Here is a 12,463-nt window from a genome sequence, read left to right on the forward strand (position 1 = left end):
TAACTTGCTCCTTTGCCCCATCTCAGCTGCACACTGTGTTCTGTTTTCATGTAGAAGAATGTTGGAATTCCTTGATCCGCTTTGGCTGCACTTACCCCTTGGTGAACAGGTTCATCTCTACACTATCCTCTCCTCTAGAGCCCTTGCCCCCTTATCCTCTTATGGATAAGAACTCTGCCAGACCTTGAACTTGGATCAGTTCCTCCATTCACTGTGTTTGCTCTTCTTTCTGTTCTTCTGGAGGAAATGGAGAAACTTACAAAACTGTGCTGCCTGGGCTCAGAACCTTGAGAGAATCTTTCCTGTGCTAAGGCAGTCCCTGGACAGCTCCCTAATTCATTCACGATCCTCCTCACCACAGCAGCTTTTCCAAACCTGTTCGCTACTCCTCAAATCTCCATTGTCTCCCTCTCTCCCCACCCACTCAGCTGAGATTGTTGTTAAGTTCTGTCTAACTCTTTGCGTTCCCATTGGGGTTTTTCTTGACAAAGATTCTGGACTAGTTTGCCATTTCATTTTCCAGCTCATTCTGAAGCAAACAGGGTGAAGTGATTTGCCCAGGGTCACACAATTAGTAAATGTCTGAGGCTGGCTTTGAACTCAGGCCTTCCTGATTCCAGGTCTGGTGTTTTGTCCACTGTGCCACCTTGCTGCCCTGAAAACATCTGCAGGACATCCTAAAGAGATGCAGGATTGGAGGTCAGCCCAGAGTTTGGGACTTGATAAGATTAGAGAATTATTAGCATAGAGATGGTAATTAAATCCATGGGAGCTGATGAGATCTCTGAGTGAAGTAGGATAGAAGGAGAAGAGAAGAGGACCCAGGACGAAACCCTGAGGGACGGCTGTCTCCTGTGGGCCTCCCTTTAGAGCTGAGATCTGGTCCCTGTCTCCAGGCCTGGGTGTCCTTCTGAGAACTCCCAGGACTCCATTTCCCCACTGTCCTATTTGTGTGTGTGTGATCCCATGTCCCCTCTGCTGAGGGGTCAGCCTGCTTCTAGTATCTCCCAGCTCCAGCCCATCTGCTATTCATTCACTAATGTGATTCTCCAGAAGCTCAGATGGGACAGGCCACCTGCTCTGCTCAGTAAACTCCACTGGCTCCTTTCCCCCAGGAGCAAAATTGTTTTGTTTTGTGTTTTGTGTTTTTTTTCCAAGTTGTGGTTTTCTGCCTTCTTCTGCTGCAGACAAAGCATTATGCTCCTTCAGTTATTTTACATTTATCCTTTTGAAGGTGACCTTGCTCCCATTGGTTTTTCCCGCTGTCCCCCACTCTTAGTCTCCTCTGTCACCTTTTTCCTTTAGTGCTTTGTTTGTCTCTCTCTCCTGCTTTTATTTGGTTATGTGTTTCTTCTCCATCATTTTTCCTTTGAGTCAAATAGATTCTCTTTTCCTCTCTTTCCCTTCAGTAGTCCTCTTGTTAGTTTTTTAATTTCATTTTCTTTACTTTTTTCTAAAAAGGATTTCCCTCACTCTCTGTTTACTCTAAACCCTCATTTTCTGATTCACGCCTCTATAATCATCCGGCCTTTTTCTTTTCTTTCTATTTCTTATACAATCAAAGCTTCCAAGGTGTTAATTTTCGGGTCTGCACTCTTGCTGCTTTCTACCAGTGTCTTGTAGGGCTTACCCCAAGGATTCTCCTTTTCTCTGGTGCCTCACTTTCAAAACCATGCCAATTATTGCAGGTGTCAGAGAGGAGAGTGCCCCATGGTAGGCCTCTCTCCCCCATACTGGTCTATACTTCGTCTTGTTCATTGTTTTTTCTGCATTTGCCTGTAAATTTCCCTGTGCCCAAGTTTTCTTACTCCTTTAGGTGCCAGTTACCCCCAGGGGTTCCAACTCCTTCGCTTCTAGAAGAAGTAGATTTTCCAAGCACCAAATCCCTACTCTAAGGTCCTCATCTCCCTTTACGCATAGGAATATTCATCAGTGGAACCCCTCCTACCTCCAAAGTAAGGTCTCCCCTCCCATCCTCCTTCCTCACCTGCTTCACCCTAGATTATTCTCTTTCCAAGACCACAAAGGTCACCGTTCCCTCACTGCTGGTCCTTGTTTGACCCCAGCACATCATTCATGCCTCTCTCTCCCTCTCCTCTCCTTCCCCTTTTCATGTACTTTCCTATGTTGTAATGTACCTTTTTTGTTTTAGCAGGATATTGCCTGGTTCTCTTCATGATGCCCATTCTCTGTCCCTTTACTGTTGTCTCTGCCAGAGTTCTTCCTTCGTCCTTGTCTTCTTGGATGCCTTGAGAGAGAAGTTTGTTACTGGTCTTTCTGCTGCTACTTTATTACTGTTGCTGCCTGCATTTATTCACTCCTTCCTCCATCCTCTTCTTTCAAGTGTTCAAGAGGCAAATGATTTCTTCAGTTCTGAAATGTTTCCAAACTCTGCTTTGTTCTCATATGTTCCTCTTTTGCCCCATACAGTTAAGTTTGGAGCTGCAGCCTGAGCTCCATCACTCTTTACAATATTCTTGTGTTCCTCCTTAGTCTTGTGCTGTTCAAACGTCCTTTGCTTTGCCTGTGGTGGTCTTTCCTGATGGCTTGAAGAACTTGTTTCTGAATTAGATTATTAAATTTAACCACAGTATGTGTTAAGAGTTTGCACCTTGGTTTTTTTTTTCCCCCAGAGGTGATCTGTGAATTCTTTATTTGGAATTTCATTTTCTGTGTTCAGAAGTTCTGGGCAGTTATCTCCTGTTTCATTCATTATGGTGTTACGGTTGTGTTCTTCTGGGAGACCTCTGGTGTTTGATCAGATTGCTTCTTCACGTCTTGTCTTTAAGGTCCAAATGTTTTGCTCGCACAGTGAGTGATTTTCCTTGATTTTCTTTGATTTTTTTTGTTGTTGCTTCTCTTCCTCTGTGTTGTCCTTCGCTTCTGTGTATTTGCATTCCTGATTTATTGTTCTCGTTTCTTTGGTGAGGCTCACTGCTACATTAAGTTTTTTTATTCTGTTCATAATTTTTTCTGTGCAGGACATAAATTCTCCTCTTATAATTCTCAGTTGTCTTTTAAACCACTCAGAAACAGCTTTTGTGATTCCATGTTCTCAAATTCCACAAATCTTTCTCATTAAGTGTTGGATCATTTTCCTTCATTTTGCAGTTTTTATTCATAGATGCCTGAACTAATTTACTAAGTCTGGAGGTCATATTCCCTTTCATTACAGTTTTTTCCTGTTGATTTATCTGTTTACGTTCAAGGTCTTTAAGATTTCTTTTTCTTGAAATCTTGGGTACTTTTAGACTTTTTGCCCTAACTTGTTTTTCTAATTACTCATTTCCTGACTGCTTCCCCTCTCTGATTATAGTTTCCTGGGGGCTGGATCTTAGAGCATCTCAGTCTCCTCCCACATTGCGCAATTCAGGTTCACTAGCCTACGTTTCTGCCTCAGTAGAGTTTTAGGTGGTCGGAACTGGCCCTAGCTGGATACTGTGTTTTTCTTGGTGAAGTACTGCACAGACCCCCTGCTTGCATAGTGTCCTGTTCCAATGACCTGTTCCTTTCCTGTGTTCCTTTATTCTCTGGCTCAGATTCTGCTGGCACTGGCAGTTCAGAGTCTGCTTTTCCTGTCTTGGTAGTTCAGACATTTACTGTGCTGGTGCTTCTGATTCTGAAGGGTTGTGGCCATGCTGGCTGTTGAGGCCAGACCAAACTTCCCAGCCTGCAACCAGGATCTCTAGATCGTTGGAAATAGGGAGGGGGGAATGAGGTGCAAGAGTGGGTTTTAATGTAAGTAAGCCTGTGCTGCGGCCTTTGGCTTGCTTGTGTGGCCTCACCACTGGTAGCTGGGAGGTGGGGAGAAGGCGCTGAGTGAGCACAGGGTCAGGGAGTGTCCATTTCTGGTGGCTGTGTTTTTGGAGTGCTGGTGATAGTTACGTTTTTTGGATTCTGTGTGTCCTAGAGTATTAAAGCCACTGAATTTGCTTTACCCTTTGAGTTGGGGAGGTCACGGATGATTGGAGAATTCCATTCCTGAGTCGAATGGACTCAGGAATAGTTTTACACTTAATTTTCAATCTTTGTTTCAGCAACCCTTTACTGAATGTGATTTTATTGCATTATGGTCAGTAAAAGATGCAGTTGGTATTTCTGCATCTCTGCATGTTTGTGAAGGTTTGATGTCCTAATACATGCCCATTTTGTGAAGGCGTCCTACGCAGCTTAGAAGTAGGCATACTCCTTTCCATTTCCCGCTCAAAAATCTCCAGGTATCTGTCGTATTTGACTTTTCTAATGATTCTAAAACAATTTCTTTTCATTTTTTGGTTCTATTCATCTGAAGTATGAAAGGGGTAAATTGAGGCTCCTCCCTGGTATCTTTTTACTGTCGATTTCGATTTCTTCCTGTAATTCTTTTCCTCTGTCCTTTAAGAATTAAGATACTGTGCCATTTGATGTTAATTCATTGTCTTTTGACAACATGTAGTGTCTATGCTTACTTCTCTCTTTTAATTAGGTGTAATTTTGCTTTTGCTTTGTCTGAAATCATGATTGCCTGCCACCCTTGTGTTCCTTACTTCAGCTGAAGTGTAATAGATTGTGCTCCAAACCCTTATTTAACTCTTGTGTGTATTTTTTCTGTTTCATAGATATTTCTTGTAAACAACATATTGTTGAATTCTGGTTTCTGAGCCATTCTCACCCCTTCTTGTTTTATGTGTGAATTTTTCTCATTCACACTCATAGTTATAATTTCTACCTGTGTATTTCCTTCTATCCTGTTCTCTTATACTTGTCAAGATATTTGGAGACGCCCTGTTTCCAGAGCTAAGGCCCAGCACGCAGGCTGTGTCCTGAGTTTGGTATGACAACAGTGCTTTGCACTGTGGATGGCCTCACCTTCTGGCAAGTGTATTGCTTTGACCAGCACCAGGTGTTCACTGATGAAAACCAGTTGTGATTTTCATATTAATCAATAACTGCCCACTTGTGGATTTTATATATATATATGACCTGCCTTTGCCCCAGTGTATTAAGCCCTCCTTCTAAGGAGGGGGGGGCCTTCCACTTGCAAGTTGTTACTCTGAAATTAATTCAACTTTTGTTTAATCCCGGGCAAACCTGCCTCTGGCCTGCTCTGTTTAGCTCCAGCCATTCCTAGGTTAGAGGTTTGTTCTGGTCTGGTTGACATACTAATCCTTCTGTTTTTTTCCTCTGCTTCGTCTTTAAGAGTTTATTTTGCTTCTAACGAATGCCTCCTTTATTCTAACCTCCCTTTCCCCCTTTTCTGTTAACTTCTTTCCTTCTCATTTCCTTGTTTGGTTACATGTATTTTTGTACCCAAATGTATGTTATGTGAATTTTTTCTTTCTTTTCCCACTTTAGATTAGAGTTTTTTCTCTCCTCCTCCCAGTGCCTTCTCTTTTGCATAAACTCATCTTTTCATACCCCATTTATGTGAGATAATTTTCCTCATTCTTCGCCATTCAATCCATTCTTCTTTTTTGGTCATCCAAACACAAAAGAATCAGAATTAGGTCCCCAAATTTGATTCTCTCTATGACCCCCTAATGATAAAAAATTCTGGGAAGTTAGATCTCCCCATATAAGAATGTAGTTTATTTTTGTTTAGTCCCTTATGATTTTTTACTCATGATTTTTATGCCTTTTTTATGCCTCTCTTGATTCCTTGGTTTGCATGCCAGATTTTCTACTTGGCTCTGGTCTTTGGGTCAAGTCTGCTCATCTTAGGCATGTTTGGAAATCCTCTAAGCCATGAAAGGTCCGTATCTCCCCTCCCTACCTTCACCCCAATAGGATTATACTCAGTTTTGCTGGGTAGGTTATTCTCGTGTACAAGCCTAGATCCTTTGTGTCCTGGGATACGTCCTGGGATAAGCCCTCTGTACCTCTGTAGTGGTGGCTGCTAAATCTTCTGTGATCCTGATTGTGGCTCCATGGTATTTAAGACTGCTTACTGTATTTTTTTAGTTTTCTTTTATGATTCCTTGAAATATGATATCTAGGTTCTTTTTTTGTTCATGGCTTTTGAGTGGCTCATTGATTTTTAAATTCTCTCTCCTTTAGCTATTTTCCAGACCAGTTGTTTTTTCTAGGAGATATTTCACATTTTCCATTTTTTCAGTCTTTTGGTTTGGTTTTATTATCCCTTGATGTCTCATGGAGTCATTAGCTTTCATATAGCAAATTCTCATTTTCAAGAAGTTATTTTCTTCAGTGAGGTTTTATAACTCCTTTTCTAGGCTGTTAATTCTCTTTTTTTCTTCGCTGGTTCTTGCCTCCTTTCCCTTTCCTTCCTCTACTGCTATATTTTTTAAAATTAGATTTTTAACTCATTCTTTAACTCTCATTTTTACCTCTTCTGTGAATCCTTGTTGGACAGTTGTCCCAGCTGCCTTTTTCTTTAAGGCTTTGCTTGTAAATGTTTTCAAGTCATTCTCTTCTACCTTTGTTTCTTGACATCATCATAGCTCTATATGGATGAGTCCTTTCTTTGTTTTCTCATTCTTCTAGCCAGCTTCTTGACTTTGGGCCTTATATTAATGCCAAGATGTGCTCGTTTTGGGGGAGATAGATGGGGAGATTTCTGGCCTGAGTTTCTGACCTTTCTTCTGCTTTCACAGCTCTGGATGAGTCTCTGCATGCTGTCAGTGCTTTCGCAGTGGTGTGATTCATGGGAAGCCCTCCTGGTCTGAATTCTGCATGGTCACGTTCCAAAATTGGGTCTATCAACTTGTGTCAGGTTGGGAGTTTCAACACATTCCTGCTTGACTTGGTCACTATTGACCCACTGGAAGGCTCTGTGTATTCAGTGAGTCTAAACTCATGGTTCTCTTTTGGTTTAGGTTTTGGAGCTATATTCTCTTAAGGGTTGAGAGCTGCTTGGGTAGTTTGCTTGCCAGAAGTTGTTCTTGGACTGATGGTCACAACTGCTCCTCTCTGCCTTTTCTTAGTGACCTAGCACTGGATGGTGGGCAACAGAGCTACCCGATGACATAGCTTTCATTCCTGCACCCAGCATTTGTCCAGAGGTCCCTTGGAATCTTTCTGGTACTGCTGTCAGTCCCTACGTGCTGCAATACTCCCAGCTGGACTCCTGGGCAAATTCACCACTGTAGTGTTGGCAGACTTCTGTCCATCTCCCTAAGCTGCCCCGGGCTGGATTAATGATTCACTATGGCCTCTTGGTTTACCCAATCAGAATTCAGGCTGGTGCATTCTCTATACCTTTGTTGAGGAGGGGGAGAGCTAGATTCTATTGCCTCCTCTCACTTCTCCATCTTGGCTCTGCTGCTCTCAAGGGCTACTCCAGTGCTGGGCTCTCCCCACTAGCTTCAGAGTCTGCTTGATCTGGATTTTGCTTCAAGTTCTGGTGCTAATTGGGACTTCATCTAGAAAGCTCCCAAAGCTTTGTCTTCTTGACTTTGGAAACAGGCCCAGCAGTGGCTTGAGTGAGGAGTGCAGTGCTGGACCATCCCTCATGGCCTGGTATTGCTTCCTCTCAAGCTGAACTCATTTGGCCTCAGATTGGGGAAGGCTGTTTGGTTCAGGCAGAGTGTGCACTATTAGTACCTAGAAGATCAGCAGTTCTGCTGCCGTGGGCCTGGGAGAAATTCTGGCCAGGCTGGGCTTGGCTGCGGTGCTGCAGATCTCCTGCAGAGAGGGCTGGATTGGACTCCCATCCTCTGCTCTTTCCCTTTGACCTCAGGCCTGGTCTTGTTTCATCTGGGATTTCCACAGCACTCTTGGAGTGGGGTGTTGCGGGGAGGGGGAAAGATGTCAATTCCTGTTTTGAGCAGGGAAATCTGGAAGTGATTCTTGCTATCTCTGCCCAGAGTAGTGCATCTCTAGGCCCCAAGGGAACAATCATCTGTATGCTGTCTTGGAACAATTTCCCACAATTCCCCCACCCCAACAGCTGACCTTTCAAGAATAATTGTACAGAAGATGGAAGCAAAACTGTGATCCAGAGAAGGAATATCAGCATCACAGGTTTCTGTAAATATAATGTAAGGAGTATAACTCTGCCAGTCTCTACAAGTCTGGTTGGGAAAGGTGAGTTACTTGCTGGCAGGAACTGGACATGTCCAATACTCTCCATAATTGGGACTCTGGAGTCCTTAACCTTCATCTGGGGCTGGCAGATGGACTTAGGAATCTTTCAACAGTTACAGCAACAAGCCATTCTCATCCAGAAGACAGCTCACAAAACCTATTGGTCATTATTCTGTTTCTTGGAGAAAGGAACTGCCTTTTGATATTGGGGAATTCATGGAAAAGGCAGAAAAAAAGACTGGATTTTTGCCAAATGTCTTTAAAGTGTTAATTCATCAATGGGGGAAGTCAGAGCAGTTTTTGCTTACTGAAATGCCATTATTGACAAAGAAACAGGACATCTCAACAAGACCGATAAAGAATTCATCATGGTAGCTTCAAGTACTAGTAACAGGTGTTCCTGCAGTATGAATGTGTTCTAAAACAACTGTTCCAGCTGGTCAGGCTGTCCTTCGTTGGAAGAAGGTCGACTTATCACCCCAAGAATTAATTGTGACAGAATTTGTTCTTGCTGTTAGGCTAAAGATATAATGGAAGAACATTTTAAAAAGCCACAGTTGCAAAGTTTTGATCATGAAGATGCCTGGTATATAGCTTTCATTTCTTTTTTTTTTTTTTTTTTGCATGTCTCACCATATTGCATTTTTTATCAGTCTAATTCCCAAAAGAGAATGATCTCAAGGTCTGTAACAGTGTGTCCACCACAGAGGCTACATAAGATATGTGTATTGTACAAAGTGTGATATGTCTATTAATAAGCTTTTCCCCTTTAATGTTGAATTCACATGTACCATTGGGAAATAAACTCATTTGCTATTCAACCTGGTAATACCACTTTTGCTTAATTCATGACACTTCATGGTAATTGTTGAAACTCAGTGAAATTTAGCACCTGTGTAGGCATTGATAATTCAGAGGGGCTTTTACTGATTGAGGAGGCTATCAGTTTTTTTATTATGAAAAAATTATCTTTATTTCCAACTACCCTGCTCACTTTCCCATTTTCGTAACATTCCCTTATAAAAAAGATTGAAAAAATAATTCAGCAGCTAATACATTGACTGAGTCAGATGGTATATGCAACATATGCAGCATCTCTAGTCTCTGGCCACTTCTATGGAAGGAGGAAGCTACATTTTTTCAAGTCCTTTCTGGGGCTAAGCTTGGATTGGCCTCATTGTCATTGTGCATATTATTTTGCTGGTTCTGCTGCTTTTGCTCAAAAGTCTTCCTAGATTTCTCTGAATTCTTCATTTTGCTTTTCAGGGTGCAGTAATAATATTCCATTACATTGACATGCTACAATGTGTTGAGCCATTTCCTGTTCAATGTATCGGTACACTATTATTTTCCATTGCCCTAAGAGGTGCATTTGGAGGAAAGGGAAGCAGAAATGAGACTCAGAAGAATTCTGATAACTGATAACCAGCTATATGAGATCACCCATTTTAATTTAACCCTTAGGGTTTAAGGTTTTGTAGTGTTCCAACAGCTATTTTGCTGTTAGATAAAAATTGAGTCTGTTCAAATTAAGTATAAACGTTATTTATAAACTAATTCTTTTCTGAAGTAGATTTAAGGACTCTCAAAATGAAAATAGACTCACTCTATTTTTAACATTTTATGATCCCCCTCCTTTTTTTTGGTCTAACTTTAGGTGTTTACCTGATAAAGAAGTATACTGCATGCCTTCTTTCTCAGTAGACCAACCTCCAGTGACTTTTACTAATTGATTGTAAAGTCATGGTCATTTAAATAGGATTTTAATCCACAAATAACTATTCTACTATTTTAGATTTGAAAAAGGATTGTCAGAGAGGCATAGACATTCATATAAATTTGGCCAATAACCACCCTCTTACTGAAGTCAGAGCAGAAGAAATACAAAACTTGAAAGGAAGGTCTTGTATGTAAATAGTTCTTTTAAGATTTATTTTACAGTAGAGTTGGTTATATTCTACTGTTTCATGTTTACATTTGTATAGTTCTCTTTGGCTTTTCAGAAATGCTTTCATAGCTTTTATGTGATTAGAATTATATACAACCTACGTAGTATTTTCTCTGTTCATGTCTTTTTTCAATATTTTCTTGATTAAATAGTGAACATATAATAATCTGCTTTGAGAGCTGAGATATATTCAAACTTGATTTGATTTAACTGTGAAACAGGATTAACTTGAGTCTGAATAAAATATAAATAAGAGGGAATTGTGTTATGACTAAACCCTGAATGTTGTAACTCATAAACTATAATCCTTTAAAGTAAGGTTAATTTATTTTCACAAATAAAGTTAATTAAATTGGAAAATAGTATAGGGGATTCTGTAGCTTAGGATAAGCTGAGGTTGGTGAGAGAAGCTAAGCATCTTCTTGGGGTGGATGTGATGATGAGAACTGAAAATCAAGGGGAGGTGGAGCTGCTTAATTTTCATTTTCCTTCTGTTTTCTGGGCAATGAGAATGCTGTTTACACTGGAAATGATAGACCAGAAATACTAACAAGGAATTGCCACTCAAGGAAAGGGAAGAAAAGAATTAGTAAAAGATCACCTGTATGCCCTTGATAACTTCAAGTCACTCAATCCTTATGAACCACATCCTTGGGTCTTAAAAGGATTGAGAGATAATTCTTATTGAAACCCTGTTTGTAGAATTGGAAAGAATATGGAAAGCAAGAGGGTAACAAGACTGGTGAAGGGGAAATGCTATCCTGATTTTAAAAAGGTGGAGAAGGAACTGAGAAAGGGAAGAAGGAATTTCACAGAGCTAAGATGACTTCATAATGGGTGGGTCATAGCATATTCACTTTTACAGAAGTCCATGAGTGATGCTATGCTCCTTAAATTTGCAGAATCCCAAAGAATTCCGATGTTCTAGAGCATGGCAGCTGGGATGTAAAAAGTTGAAATGCAGTAGAGTCAGTGGAGGGAGGCAGCTTTATATAGTGCTTCTTCCCCAAAAAAGTTTGAGATCCTAGGGGATTCGAAGCACAAGTCAACTTGGTGTGGCCCCGAAAATCTATCTTCATCTGTCTTTTGACTGCATTTGAGAAAAAATAACTTCCAGTAACATGGAGGTGATGACCTCACAAGTATCGTGTCTACAGCTGTCTCTTCATCTCTAAAATGAGCATAATAATAGCACTTACTTCCCAGAGTTGCAGTGATGATAAGATATTTTTGAAGGACTTTGCAAACCTTAAAGAACTTTTTAAAGGCTAGCTTTTAGTATTTACTTCTGTTTTGTTAAAAGAGGAATATCAGGATGCTTAAGAGCCCTGAGTGCCAATCCAGTGAGGGTCATTTGAAGGAGTGAAGGATGTGTAGCAAGGCTGATGAGGAGCTAATCATCCTCTTCACATCCCAGAAGGGCTATCTCGTAGAGGAGGGAATAAGTTTCTTCTGTTTGGTACAGAGGGCAGAACCTGGAGTCATGCATGGAACTTATAAAAGACAAATAGAGGATTCCTGTCAGGGCAGTTTGTCTAAGGAGTATGGACTTCCTTCAGAAGTGGTGGGGTCTCCTTCTTCAAGGTCTTGATTTCAAGACTGGATTACCCCGGTTGGAAATGTGGCACTGTAGACTCCTCCTGTGTGTTCTAGATTTTTAAAAACCACTTGTTATCGTTAACTACACTGCTTAGAGGTAAGATAGTGTGTCAGTGTCTAATGTGTGAGGTCCTCATCTGATGTGACATCAATGACTTCCCTTGTTTTAGTGATTGATGTGGGGGAGTAATGTCATAATGTTTAATTCAAGTGAAATAGGTACTTTTTTGCAGCTTTTTTTTCCCTTGCTGCTACCTTTCGTCCCATGGGTCTGGTACACAAAATAGTAGTGGGTACAAGAAATAGAACTGACAAAAGATTATTAAATCTCTTTTGACAAAACAGTAGAAGCTTGGTCACTATGTTTAATTTTTATTTTATATATTGAACAGATAAGGGGAGGATGTATATGAGTAAAAAACTTTATTGAATTTATGTGTACCATACTCCAGCCTATCCTTGACCTTTTTGATGGCTAATGAGATCCCTTCAGAACCCTCTGAGTCTGACTTGAGAGCTATTTGCTTAAATGAAAGTATCTGCTCCAAAGTTACCAGTGATCTCTTCATTGACAAATCAAATGGCTTTTTCTTAGTCCCCACTTTTCTTGACTTCTCTGAAGGATATGCCATGGTTGACCTCACTCTCCTCTGTTTTTGTGACATGGTTTTCTCTTGGTTTTTCTTCCTACCTGGCACACCACTCCTCAGTCTCTTGAACTGAACCTTGTCATCAATGTCATGACAACTTACTGAGAGCCTCCCTCAGAGTTCTCTCCTCTGTCCCCTTTTTTCTCTCTGCTCTCTTCCTCAGTGCCCCAGTAGGCAACCTACCCTCTAGAAAGCTTGATTGTTCACCTTGCTATTCCATTACCCTGCTCAATACTTGAGC

General features: G+C 40.9%; 1 protein-coding gene across 3 annotated transcripts in view; it reads left to right on the top strand.

Annotated features, from left to right (window-relative positions):
- LOC140503784 (uncharacterized) overlaps window positions 1-12,463 on the top strand; it is a 125,380-nt gene that overhangs the window by 101,295 nt on the left and 11,622 nt on the right. The window contains exon 4 of one of the 3 annotated variants that reach the window (XM_072608060.1): window positions 10,697-10,703. The exons of the other annotated variants lie outside the window; for them this stretch is intronic. Coding sequence (XP_072464161.1) covers window positions 10,697-10,703 — 7 coding nt within the window. The remainder of the gene's footprint in view (window positions 1-10,696; window positions 10,704-12,463) is intronic. 3 annotated transcript variants of the gene reach the window in all.

Source organism: Notamacropus eugenii, chromosome 5 (genome assembly GCF_028372415.1).
Source record: "Notamacropus eugenii isolate mMacEug1 chromosome 5, mMacEug1.pri_v2, whole genome shotgun sequence".
NCBI lineage: Eukaryota > Metazoa > Chordata > Mammalia > Diprotodontia > Macropodidae > Notamacropus > Notamacropus eugenii.